Consider the following 14,010-nt stretch of genomic DNA (forward strand, 5'->3'; position numbering starts at 1 on the left):
ACGCCATGGGGGACTGTTGTGCGTGGAGAACCTGATGGACATCCTTAATGCATTTCGTGGACCATACTAATGAAAATATTGCTAAATGCAATCGGGTATTAATTGACAATTGATTTGAAAATGGAGAGGAATATTTCACGACCGAACTGACCCTGACTACCTTTGGAAATTTAGTATAAATACCCATCCTTCTACAATAAACTGAAAGCACGGAATCGGCACGCGAGCGACCGACCTTCAACTTTTCTTGCTGAGCAAAACGCTTTACCTTGAAGCTCACGGTCTATCTTCTACCACCTCAAACTCGATTAACCCAACAAATCGACTTCGAGAGCTCATAAAGGACACGCACTGAGCATGCAGAGGGGGCTCCAAGGGTGTCCAATGCGAGCGGGACGAAGTGCCAGTCGAGCTCAGGAGTGGCGGCGTCCATGGCGATGTGCAACGCGTCATGTACCGTGCGTTTGAGGGCTGCAATTTTTGTGCAGTGCCTAGCTTCAGCGGCCGCGGCGGGGTATTGAGCAGCTTGTCTCAGAACGGCTTGGGCATACGGACTGCGAACGGTTACATCATAGGCGGTAGGCTTTTCGGGTAACGCGCCCGGTGGCGGTGGAGAAGGTTGGACTAGCGCATCAGCTGGGCGGTGTTGTGTATGGGGGATCAGAATCGGAACTTCGATCTTGCATTCCCTTCCTGCTGCACGGAATAAATGTCGCACTAGCGTGGATCGAACTGCATTACGGCGATGGATGATGCTAAATCCATGTTTACACTGCGTTGCGTGGCGACCGGCTAGCATCCGAGCGTCATGGACGAGCGCATCCATGCCATTTTGCACGCTGCTCGCTAGCTGTTCCGGGTGGAGGTAGTGACGAGTGGCAGATATGGCTGCACCAAGGAGGACTTTCATGAAGAGGCGCCTGAGGCACTGGCCTATAGCTATCGGCCGGATTTTTGATGGGCGCTGTTGTATGGGGAGTAGTGTGGCAGCGGCAATCAGTGGCATTGTGCCTTCGGGGACGTCACCGCTCGCCAAGCTGCGGACCAGGCGCGTGAGAGTGCCCAGGCCCGTTATGCCAGTCGCGGGGCTGACAGGCGACTTGGCTAGAAGATGTAGTAGGCGCGGGGACATGCGATCTGGTCCGGCAGCAGAGTGGGGGTTCAAGCGTTGGACAGCGCGCAATACTGAATTTTCCTCCACCTGCGGGGCAGGTGGTAGGTCAGACAACGGAATGGGAGAAACGCTTTAAGGGTGGTCAGGGTGGTGGGGTCATCTAGATTGGCAAGCCGAGAGTTCGTGAGCGCACGCAGGGCGCGCGAGTATTGGGCTTGCGACGCGAGGCGCGTAGCACGGGCAGTACGCCGTGCGCGTGTGGTCGGGGGGGCAGAACGTCCCGGGTGGCGTTCGTGCCATTCCTGACGGGTATGGTGCGCTTCGAGGGATTCATGCCATAGCGCTGGCCATTGCAGCATTGAGCCAGCACGGCGGATACGGGAGAAAAGAGCCTTTAGTTGACCAGATTTGGTGCGCCAGCCAGGTTCCCCTCTGAAAGCGCGACGGAGAACTACTGTCGGAAACATGGGGAGGCGAAGGAAAGTCTTATGAGTGTCGACTGGATCTGTGCAGGAAGCTGCACGGTGGACGAGTTTCATGAAAAGAAGGAGGATGCGGGGGAGACAGACCCAGGAATAGAGGTGAATATGTCTGATGGCCGGATGGGAGATCTGAGAAGGTCCTCCACTGAGGGCAAGTGGAGGTTGGGGTGGAGATGTGGATACAGTGAACTGGCAGGCGGAGCATTCGGGGCAACGGGATGAGTCACGGGAACGCTCATGATGGCCTCAACGCCGGATCGGGTCGACGAGGGCGCTGCGCGGCCTGAGACACCCTACGCCGGGTGCTTAGAGATAGATGCCTTTTCTGTACGGTCTTAGAGGGTCCAAGGGCGTGGGTAGATGGGGGACTGGGGTGGCTTCGTGCGTCAGGGACGAGGTGGATACTGGTTTCGGCGAGCTGGAGGCGTTGGGGGGGGGGGCAGCGGGCTTGGGGTGGCCATACCAATGGGTGTGGGGTCAGTTGAATCGAGGACTGGGGAGCGCGCTGTGCGTGGCCGTGAGTTTGTGAGCCGGCTGGGGCTGCATGAGTGGCCAAAGGCGACACTGCAGCATCAACAGCATCATCCAACGAGGGTGGGGCAGCCGTCATGTCGGGCGCCGGGTTCGAAGAGGGCCGATCTGAGGTTGTTGGGTAGGCAGCAGGTGGTGCAGTTAGGTCGCGGGTCCCCATTTGGATATCGGGGGGAGGTGGGACGTGGGTGTGGCGTCGGGAGAGGGGTTGTCTGAGAAGAAGGACGCGGGGTGTGGTCCTTGGGGACTGTTTTGAGGGCAGCATGCAGGTTACTGGCGGTCGTTTGGAGAGCACCAGCTAGGGTGTTGCGAAAACGCATGGGTACTGATGTCGCTGTGTTGCGTCGCAACAGGCGATGGGACTCAAGGGTGAGGCGACGGGCCACCCCGGCAGCCGGGGAGGAAGAAAGGTTCTGAGCAGTGTCCAAGAGCGGGGCTGTGAGGATTTGGAGGTCTTGGTATACGAGGCGGTTTTGGGCCGGTACGCGCTTGAGGGCGTAGGTATCAGAAGCTGCAAGGTAGATGTAAGTCCAACGTCCCACGCCCGGGATGATGACATGCGGGGGAAGGGTGGCTGGAGCAAGTCGAGCGCCTAAGCGGAGAGCTTCTTGGGTGGCTTCAAATGACACAAAGGCGCCGTGAGGTGGAGAGGTGGGGGCGATAGCCAGGGCCGTGATCGCAGGAGGTGGCGCCTCCGGGGCCCCTGTGTGGGGGTCAAGGCGGACTTCATCATCTATGAAATTCACACCGCATCTGGCCACTTGTCATCTAGACATTTGTCTAGACGAAAAGTAACCTCAGGTGAGGCTACTTTTCAACTAATTTTTTTTCGACTTGGGCTCGCTCCACAAGAAGGAATAAGAGACCCTCGCCACCCCAGTTGACTTTTGCTTTGCGAAAGGATTGACGGGGCATGTTAAGACACACCCTGAGGGTGTGTCTTAACATGCCATGTTTTTCTGCAGTTTGCTTTGCTTTGCCCAAAGAGGTGATTTGGCGTGCTATGATTGGCTCTTACGTTTTAATTTTTGAGTTTAAGAAAAGCAAAGGCTTAAGAAGCATACGGTATTTGTTAAGAGTTTAAAAGTATTCCTGGCAAAACCGGGCAAGGCAAGCAAAACCCAGCCTGTTAAGACACGCCCTCAGGGTGTGTCTTAACAGGCTGGGTTTTTGAGTTTGGTGAGATTTGCACGCCCTTTGATGCCATTTTCTGGTCAACCTCAAAACGTTATGTGTTGTTGTCCTCGAAGCCAAAACGCCTGTTTAAAACAACAACCAGATATTGACACTTCGTCAGATTCTTAGACTTTCTGTGTATTGACAACTGCTCTCCCAATATTTTGCAAGATGTTCTTGCCAAGGGTGTGTACATTAAAGAAATGGCGTCCAAACTGACTTTATAAAGTTTCGATTTAATATATATATTTGTGCAAAAAAAGCTGGCCGCATAAGAAGCAAATCGCTTGTCGTCTAGTGTCTAGGTGACAAATGACCTCATATGAGGTCACTTTTCAACTTATTTTTCTCGACTTGTGCTAGCTCAACAAGATGGAAAAAAGATACTCTCAACACGGCAGTTGACTTCTGCGTTGTTGAAGGGTGGAGTTTGGTGAGATCTGCATGTCTTCTCCAGCCATTTTTAAAATGCCCAAAAAGGAGCCTTTTTTGACCAACCTCAAAACGTTTTATGTTGATATCTTCGAAACCAAAACGCCTGTTTAAAAAGTCAACTCATCATTGATAGTTCATTAGATTCTTAGTCTCTCTGTGCATTGACAACCGCCATCCCAATGTTTTGCAAGATGTTATTGCCGAGCGCGTATACGTTAAAGAAATGGTGTCCAAACTGAATGTTTTAAAGTTTCGATTTAATTTATATATTTTTGCAAAAAAAAGCTGGCCTCATATGAGGCCATGACTGACGGATATGAGGTCAAATTGCTTGTCGTCTAGACACTAGCCTAGCTAGAGAGACAAATATGAGAACAAGCCCCGGTCGGATACACACTAGGACAGTGAGGGGCCATCCCATAAGATGTTAAGAACAAGCAATTATTGAAGTGCACCAAAAGAGTTTGGACTCCCCCAGCGGGGGAGTCCAAACTCTCTTGCTCCCTGATATTTTTTTGCCCTGGTGGAGGTGCCTGTCAGTGGCCTCTTCTCATCCCCATCCAACGAGAGAGAAAATATCTCCTGGGGCCTGTCAGAAACATATTCGAAGAATTCCCATTGAACCTCTCATTCAAAATTCTCGGCGGAAGCCTTTCCGAATCCTACCCCTGTTACTGTACCAAGATTGATTTTCCGCACTCCCCATTCCAGAGCACGTTGTACCAAGGGTACTGTACTGCAGGGCGGTCTCTCACATTTCCTTCTTTATCACACGCTATGATTTTCTCTCCGAAACTATATTTTTTGGTTTAGATACGGGGCAGTCTGAACTCTGATTGTCTCGCGTACCCCCCGTCCCCTGTAGTCGTCGAGGCTACAGTACAATAGTCGCGACACTACGTAGAAGGGAATTGCCCAAAAGCGCGAGACTCAACAGTTTGAAAATGTCAAACACTATGATCATGTAGCCAAGGCAGCCTGCCCGCCACCGACAAACCTGCTTCTATTATCAGAAAGGCTCTTGCCAAGTTAAGACTGATCTGTGGTTCATGTGTCAACAGGAATACCAAGCGCCCCCCTCTGTAGGTCGTGTCTCGCCATGGAGCAGTACGCCGATGAGTACAAGCAATCCGTGATACTTTTGTATTGTTGGATATTCTGCTCCTTTTCCTCATCGGCCCCACTGCAATCTTTATCAAGGACGGAGATCTGTCAGCGTTCGAAGTACGAAGTATTCCGCGAATGAAGCTTCTGCAGGAAGCCCAAGGGAGAAGGGTTTCGTGCCTTTCAAGCTGCTGTACCCGCCGCACTGCCGGAAGATTCCGCACTATATTCCACCGCCGCGTGATAGCAAAGTGAGCTCTGGCGCAGATCTCACACAGTACCCAAGGGTACAGTGTTCAGCCTATCACAGGTCAGATCAAGGAGTGGAGAGCAGAGATGTACTTATCAAAGCTTTGAAGCTTGAAGTGCAAATCAAGCCATCGTGTGCTGCCTTTAAATTTCCGCTATTCGGACCACAATGGCCACGCCGCCGTTTATGCTCCTGATTTGGGGTTGCAGCCTTTCGCTCTGTGCACAGCAGATTCAGTAGTCCCTTATCCGTAGCTTCTTCACTTCTTCCCCTAACCCACCCTCGCCCCTACTCTTTGTAGACTCCCTGCCGAGTATCATCATATCTCCGACACTTTTTCTTGTCATCCATGTACATCGGCAACAAGCCTGAAACCAAGTCTTGTCTCAAGTGCAGAACAACGGAGACGAGAAGATGGCAATCGGGGCCAGATGGACTTAAGACTCTGTGTGCGCACTGCCATTCCGAATATCGCAAGCGTCGTATCGTCATATACAAGAACAGAAAAGGAATTTGTTCGGTGCTGAAAAAGAAAGGAACAAAACCAGCCAAGATAGTCGGCTTTGGTACTAAACAGTCAGGACATAACAACTTTCTTATGCCACTCACTGAATTCGTCGACCCACCAGCTGAGAAGAAAGTCTTGAAAGACACTGACGGCGAAATTATCTCTGAAGCCGAACCAGCAGATGTGTCCTGTCTTCGGTGCAGTGAAGTCTGCCGAGACCCGCGACTTGGTCCAGACGGCCCAAAAACCCTTTGTTTGCCATGTCATCGCCGATATATTTGTCGGGAGCTACCGCTGTATAAAGACTCGAGCGGATCCATTACAGTGTGCTGCGCAGTTGGTGGGTACCGCGTAGACCACGTTGGGTTTCATTTGAAGGGAATGCAACGTGATTTAACGCGACCCATCACAAAACCGTGGTTGGGCAAAGCACGAGAGACGGCGACAATTCTAACAACAAGGACATTGCAATGCCAAATTCGTGACGTATCTCGACAACATCACATGCCTTTCAAGTTCCAAACAGTTCAACGTCGTAAGAATACTTTCGCTACCGGCACTAGCCCGTTCTCGTCAGTTCGAAACGGTGCTTCCTGTCCTGTTAGCTCGCCAAGAGTGAAAGAGGAAGCAGCGACTGTACCCCAACATCGGCTCGTCCCAGAGTCGAGCCGTGGATATCAAAAGATCTCAAACACGGTCTTGACCTGTTCTGATGGTTTCAACATCGATTACCGAGCAGGATCCGCCCCCTCACGCATCATCGACGCCTCTCTGTTAAAGAATCGTGCCGCAGCAAGTCGAGGCAGGAGCTGGACACTTGATCGACATCATCCACGCGATACCTCAGTGAGGTCGGGTGTAGCCATGAAGGCTTCATGCCGGATTAGCGGATCTGTAGTAACGAGGCGTTTCAGTTTGAACCCTGATCGCCAACCGGAATACTTTATTGAAGATGTGCGACATATCTTCGGGATTCAAAGCGATTTCTTTATCCGGTACAAAGACAGCGCTAATGACGAGATTACTGCTTCCACGCTAATGGAAATCTCAGAACTCTTTGCGATTGCGCTCGAGTCCATCGTGTCTCCAGTAGCCATTGAAGTCATTCTGATCAGCGATGGCTTACCGTTCAATCATCCAACCAGAGGATTTCTCTCGATGTCTCACTCGGATCTGGGGAGAAAAAAGTGTAGGATATTGGCTGCTGGATAGGTTGAAAGTGACAATCAAGAACGTGCCGTGAAGCGATGTGGTGTTCATTGCCAACGCTTGTAGCGTCGATGGAAACAATCCGCAGGAAGAAACACGATTGTAAATAAAAGCGAAAGCCTGCCTGAATTCTTCACCCGACCAAATCTACTTATTGCGAGCGACCCCCGTGCAGGGAGAGATTGATCGTAATGACAAGCCTGCACCATGTGGGCAGCTATCACCAAGATAGACTTTGGTGATTCCTAGATACACTGCGATGCCACCTTCGTCATAACTTGCTGCTCAGAGCACAAATCCTTCTTAGGAATAACGGCATGAGATGCTCCAGAATATGCAACTTGCAGTGCTAAATGTTCTCCATTCGTTGATCCGTCACGAAAAAAACGCTTTTCGGAATAGGTCGATTACAGCGCACCATTCCGGTCGCCCAAAAGATGCCCTAGTCGCCGTATGGAATAAGGCTCGGACAGGGACAAGCAGCGCGTGGGCGACTTCTGCTCTCAACGATGTTGTGTAACAAGTCGCCACTATTCCATTCACGACAATATCCCCATGGGCTGTGACAGGACTGTACAAACCCTTTGCAAGTTTGGACGATGTACGCCCGATACGACCAATGTGTCCGCCAGAAAGAAGGACGCTGTCACCCTGACGTAGTGCCCCAATTGGATGCATTGAGCCATCAGGGAGGCGGAGAAGATGTGAAGGTGATGCGGACAGAATTGTGCGGTTAGATCCTAGGCCACCGGGCGGACCTGATACATGGATTGTGCTCACTGTGGTCCATATTTCATGGTCCCGGTGCGAAAATGATATAACTGGAGATGTTTGTCCAGAGGCAGAGACTTGAACACGATCGCCAAGACGAAGGTGCTTCATTTGAACAATTCGATTCTTATCGTCTAGCACGGTTGCCCACGCCGGGAAGCACACTGATCCATCATCTTCTGTCATAGAAGGTGTCATCTCAGGTGTTGATGTAGGGGTAGCGGCGAGATAAGTACAGACAATCTGCGACTGGACTGCACTGGAACTGGGAGAAAACTGTCGTGACAACATGTAAATGTCGCCGCGGATCGGGTTGGCGACTTCATCAGGGAGTTCTGAGTTGGATGGTATGATGCTCTCGTCGATGAAGCGTTGCTTGAAACGTGGGAAATCATTTGTGAAAGAGTAATTTGCAGGGAATTTTGCAGCAAATGGCCCACAGCGGCGGGCGGCATTATCTTGTCCGACAAGAAAAAATGGCTCGGCTTGGGCGGCTGGTGTGTCTGGCGGGGAAGACGGGCTATCTTTGAAACACGTAGAGGCTTCTTGGGCAGGGGAATTAAGACAAGGGACACCGTTGACAACTAGGTCTTTCCATAAGATGCCATCCAGTGCTGCGGATGCGTTAGCGGGGTCGATGCCGGTGTAGGTGCGAATGGATGTGTGGCGGACAGTTTCGGGACATTCGACACCGGCTTCTTCATTGAGGGGTTGAGAAGCCACAACGAAAGAGAAGGTAGTTTCCACGAGACGTGCAGAGTCAGAAACAGGGTAAACTGGAGTTGCCTGGATCAGGACGAGGAAGAAGACGAGCCACAGACGCCAATGGCGCATTCCAGGAGGGTGGCCGCGAGGAGTACGGAGCTTCTAGCTCCGCACCAGCAGTACAGAAAGTTACGAAGGCGGGTAGGCGCGATGCAAAGTAACATACCCCTACAGGGGACGTAGAGTGCAGTGGATCCGAACCCCAAGCCCGTGAAGCATTCCCTCTAGTATTTCTGCAGCTACACCGAATAGAGTAATTAGAGCATCTCCACTGCGCAGGCAAATTGTGGCCATTTCTAAAATATGGCGACTCAGGCTTGAGTTTGGTCTCCACCGCGCAAATCTGCACACAAATCTGTTTCACAAATCGTATGATAAATAGGATTTGTGTCTTGACGGCACACATATTTTTTGATTTTGTGGCGCGTCACGTCACAAATCCCATTTTTTGGCAACACTCCTCTGCTTGAACGGGCTGATTTTTTGTTACTTTTAGACACCGAAACAGCAAGAACGCGGGAAGCCACGGGTACACCTGACCCGCCCAAAACGTCTGAGCATGCCAAATGCGCAGTGGACGGTCTATGCTCGCACTGCACATGCCCGCATCCACCCGCACGCAGACATTGTGCACGCGTTAACACTCATTTATTATGGGAGTCCGCGGGCGTGGAGGGGGCTAACTGAACTCGACCATCTGGCAAAGGCGTGGGTGGCGACGCGGCCGGGTACGCTTCGGGCGGCGAGGACAAGTCTGGGTGGAAGAGGTCAGCGTCGACGAACTGGACCTCGGCTTTGTGTCCTGCTGGTCGGGGTGGGGGGCGGCCCAGAAGTCGGGGCGCGGGAAGTCTGGGCGCGGATCGGGGGCGGGTGCGACGCAGTGCGCGGTGGAGACCGCGACGCGATTTGCGCAACGGCGATTTGTGGTACTTTCGCAAACGGAATGCGCAAAACCAATGCCCATGTGGGAGTCTGACAAGTGTCCAAATATAGAAACAATTTGCCCATGCGGTGGAGATGCTCTTAGTGTTGGTGCTGAAATAGTGAAGCATCTGAATTAGTGCAGGCTACAGTATTCTGACTGCGTCAAATTCCACCCAAAAAAAAATAGTGTTGGCTTCACTATAAAGGAACAGACTGCAATTGATGTAACCTTTATTTTTCATTAAAATCTAAGAGAAAATGTAGCAAGGCTCTTAAACTGTAGAACGTATACTATGCTGCACTCACAAACAATCCCTCCACTGGGGCGCCTTCGAAGTGCTCAGTATGACGCTTGATTATTTCCTTAAATGAGGAAACAGTTGCTCGACCCTGCATTGGGCATTCAGGTCCAGTGAAAGACCACAACGAATCATGGCCTTGCGAGCGTACCCAACGCCATTCTCGTCGCGCATTTGGTTAACGCCACGCACTACCCTCGCTGCCAACTGTAGGAAGTACCTTTTTCCTAGATTGGGCAACCTGCCAGCGCCTTTCCCTTGCAACCACTCAGGGCTGTGCAATAACTCTGCCTTCTTGCCATCCCATAGAGAGACCCCCCTGTCCTTGAGCTTCTGTATCACAAAACTGTCACACGGCTGACAAAGATCCGTAGAATTTGCAGGTAAAAATCTCAAAGAGCACTTCAAAGCCTCCAAAGCAAAATTCTGCTCTACCGTTTCCCCATGTCCGCACAATTATCTAAAAAAATAGTCCTTGTCCTGCCAAAAGGATCTCGCGATATCGCCCTGGGTTCTTGTAGCCACTGTAAGAACACATCCCTATCCATCCATTCTTTGGGCGGTGTCCTGTAACAAGCCCCCGGTACATCATCGACAATGCCTCGGATAGGATAACTGCGATTAGCATTCTGAAATATCAAAAAGGCTGTCATGATTTGAGCATTTCGTCCACCGGTAAGTCTCACTAGCATAGTCATGCCCTGTCCCCCAGACGTAACATCTGCATACATCACTTCTTGAGCTCCACAAAGGCCAAATGTTTTACCGTCGTCGAGGTTGATAATAAAGTGCGTCTCATCGAAATTGTGCCCCAAATCCTCATCGAGCAGACCACTCTCAAATTCACGCTTCACACACCCCAGATGAAAAGCGACCTGCTTCTCGATAAACTACTTGCTTTGCCGGGCTCATCATGAGCTTGCCGCATTGTCTCCTCGACACAATATTATGACGTTCCATGAATCGCTGCACCCACCCTGAATTAATAAGCGTAGAAAGTTGCACGCCCCCTCCGTTGACATTCGGCAGCTTGGCTTTCGACTGAAGGACACGGATCAGATCTCGGGCCACCACGCCTATCAACCGAGACGAGAACTTCATTCCCACATTCGACAGTCTCTCAAACTCAACCCGCAGAGCATCTTGGAGAGCAATATTCCACGACTCCATTTTTCGCCCACGTCCTTTCCTGACCTTGCACAAGACTTTTCTTCTACCCGCATTAATTAATGCGCTCTCCACAGAACCACCCCGCTGTCTCCTTGTTGCTCGATGAGACAGATACGCATATTCCTCCTCATGCAGTATGACTTCCTTGTCTTTCCACCAGGGCATGGCCTTGATGATGTTGGCATTCTCTGACGCTGAGAAAAGCGCCGGGAAGTGTGGTACTGTACGTGCCATCAATCTTTTGATTGGCGTACCATCGGTGAGCTGTTGGTCCATCCACTTGACGACATTCTTCCTGTCTCTCTTTGTTACCACCTGTTGCAATGCGCGTTTGCAGTTGGACGGTGGTGCAGACTCTTTTGCTTGCGTGGGCACTAAGGGAGAAGGGACCGTATCTGTGGTGTTAGCATCCGATGGGACGAGGTCTGGTGTCGGAGCAACGTTCTGGGCGTTTGATACAGCTTGCTGCAAGAAAGCGACAATCTGGGAAGAACTCGGGATCGGCGTATTGCAGGATGTTGTCTCGGGTTCTCGATGGGACAGACACAAAGAGTGTTAATGCTACAGTGATTCTTATACGTTTTGGAGGCAAGGCTGCTAACTTTTATCACCTCAGCTTACGAATAAAGAACAGGTATTAAGCCGTTCAGTTGCTACAGTGAACACGTAGATGAGGTAACGGCTTCATTATGGTCAGCTCACTATATTGTTGTTCGTGAAAGAGGGTGCTAAGGACCTTGTTTGACGTACACAGCTTCCCGAAGAACGTTCGTGTGACGCTTCAGGCTGCCAGTACAATATAGTCGTTCAGACGATAAAAGTCTCAACTGTGCCTGTGAGGACTGATTCTTACCCACAATGCCCTGCTTGCTGTGAATTTCAAATTGTGCAAAACGTAACAGCGTTTAAAAGCCCGTATTTTCGAACTTTCGAAAATATGAAGACAATGACGTGTCGTTTAGGCTTCACTATTTAGCACGTTTTGAAATAGTGTAGACTTCATTATTTTTGTACAACTTGTAAATAGTGTAGTACTTCAAATGGTGTAGGCTGCACCAATAATGATGTGTTCCTCGAAAAACACCGTACGGAAATACTGTAGACTAGACTAATTACCCTATTCGGTGTAGACAGGCCTGTGTAAAGGAGGAAATGGATCTTTTGAAAACACCAGTGCACGTGTCAGCAGTCGGCAGCTGAGGGCCATTCCATTCATCGTGATTGGCAATCACGCAATCACGTCAATAAATGGTGCCTGCTCCCTTGTCGTTGGTTGTTTATATTACGTTTCCTAAAAAATGGTCATGCTCATTAAAGAAATAAATAATCGACTTAAAATTAATCTTGTGCTCCAACTTCCTGTAATGCTCCTTGCAATTCTAAAAGATTTAAACCCCATTCAAATAAGCAAGAAGTGCGTTAACACATGCACATGCAAAGCCGTGGAAATGTGCTTACAACTACAAGTAGAACACGTTGGAGAAAGGAACGATGCAGAACGACGTTAAATTAATGTCGTGATTGCGTGATTGCGTGATTGCATGATTGCCAATCACGATGAATGGAATGGCCCTGAGTTTGTGGTTTCGTGAACTCCGATACCCCTCGATCCCCGAGGGAGCGCCGGTTCTCCCTGGTTGTAAATAAAGTTTTCTATCATACGCGATATGCACCGTGATTTTATTACAATTCTCAATAAACGCAATTACAGTAGGGGCAAAAGAAGCCATTGAATTTTTGAAAAACTCAAAGTATTGCAACCTATCACAGCACTCCGCCTGTTTAGTCCAAATATCCGTCAACAAGTAAACATTTACTTTCCACGGGGTAAACATTGACCCCCGGTCAACAAGAAAACATTTACTTGCCACTGGGTAAACATTGACCACCCGTCTAATTTTCTAGTAAACATGTTCCCGCTACTGGGCAAATCAATATGAGAATGCCATTTCCACTGCTGCATGCGCATGGACGCTCTATGTTACCTATGTACCGCAATTCATCTTCTGGATGATATAAACTGGACTGTTTTCGGTAGTGAAAAATCGATACGATCTTGGTAAATCATACAAATAGATGTAGCTTTAACAATTCTCATGAGTTCGATCTGTAAAGTCCAATTCTCTACCATTGGTGAAGCTGTCACGGATTACGCTGCGGTAATGAGATTAAATTACTTAGTAATAAAGCGCAAATGAGAAGGCAACATCCTGCAAACTTTAACATACTTAATGCGACTTCAAGATAGTGAGTGTTTTTCTATGGCAAAGACGCTTGATCGTGGCGACATACATACTGTGCTCTCTTCATGTGTTTTGAAACTCCAAAAAAGGACCCAAAACTCATTATGAGATTTGGAAGGCCGAAAAGGGACCCAAAACTCATTATGAGTTTTGAACCCCCACAAAAAGGTATTCGAAACTCATTATGAGTTTCGGGTACCAAACAAAGGGGTTCGAAAATCATAATGAGTTTCGAATCTCCAAAAAAAGGTATTCGATATTCAAAATGAAGTTGACACTACATATTCCGTAAACAAGTTAACATTTGCCTGCTGCTCACTTAACATTAACCACCTCAGCAAAGGTCAAATGCAAACATCGACCCTGAAAACAGGTGGCTTACTCAATTCATGAGTATAGGACTCATGAAACAGGGCGTTTCATACACGAAGTGGTAGTTTAGTCAGTCTTTTAACAGGACTATACGCTCTTTCAAAGTCCGTAGGTCGCTGGGTGATCTTCAGAAGAAATATGGGACTCAATAGGATAGCACAGATAGCTTCAACACATAAGTCTCGATACCATTTTTCTTTCGTGTCTACTCAGAGATCTCTATCAGAAGCATCAACATCAATACAGTTCACGGCAGAATCTTTCTTTTCCAAGCCTTGAGCATTCTTGATATCGCCGCCACTCGTTTTAATTTTCAAGAACAACGTCGACATAACTTTGCGCAGGAGAAGATCATGTGATACTTTCTTCAGGCAACTCAGAATCTCAATTCGGGCATCAAATGCTGAGAACGCATTTTCAACTTTCATTGTCAGATCGGTAAGCTTTTCCATCTGTACAGCTGAAGCTTCTTCGACAATTTCGTTCATTGCCTCAGCTACATTCTTCTGAATTATTTTCATTTCCAACAAGTCTCCCTTCATTGTGTTCCGACTTTTATGCTTCGTGTCTGAACGAGATACGGAGGCTTTAATTTTTCTTTCGGAACTGCCTGGGATATTACCGAGAAACTTGGATCTCTTCTGTTTTTTCTGCGGA

At 49.2% G+C, this 14,010-nt stretch overlaps 2 protein-coding genes; one reads left to right on the top strand and one right to left on the bottom strand.

Annotated features, from left to right (window-relative positions):
• Positions 1 to 5,441: 5,441 nt before the first annotated feature.
• Positions 5,442 to 6,950, top strand: CHC_T00001657001 (hypothetical protein). XM_005712461.1 is given in 2 exon segments: positions 5,442 to 6,812; positions 6,813 to 6,950. 1 exon segment carries the CDS (start codon positions 5,442 to 5,444, stop codon positions 6,810 to 6,812), a length of 1,371 nt encoding a protein of 456 aa, XP_005712518.1. The 3' UTR covers positions 6,813 to 6,950.
• A 234-nt stretch (positions 6,951 to 7,184) lies between these two features.
• On the bottom strand, positions 7,185 to 8,414 carry CHC_T00001658001 (hypothetical protein). Its single transcript, XM_005712462.1, has one exon. The coding sequence runs from the start codon at positions 8,412 to 8,414 to the stop codon at positions 7,185 to 7,187; it is 1,230 nt and encodes a 409-aa protein (XP_005712519.1).
• Positions 8,415 to 14,010: the final 5,596 nt, after the last annotated feature.

The sequence above is a fragment of the Chondrus crispus genome, genomic scaffold, assembly GCF_000350225.1.
Source record: "Chondrus crispus Stackhouse genomic scaffold, scaffold_107, whole genome shotgun sequence".
Taxonomy (NCBI): Eukaryota; Rhodophyta; class Florideophyceae; order Gigartinales; family Gigartinaceae; genus Chondrus; species Chondrus crispus.

Excerpts from the sequence above, each read along its gene's own strand:
- CHC_T00001657001 (XM_005712461.1), top strand. The coding sequence starts at position 5,442 with ATGTACATCGGCAACAAGCCTGAAACCAAGTCTTGTCTCAAGTGCAGA.
- CHC_T00001658001 (XM_005712462.1), bottom strand. The coding sequence starts at position 8,414 with ATGCGCCATTGGCGTCTGTGGCTCGTCTTCTTCCTCGTCCTGATCCAG.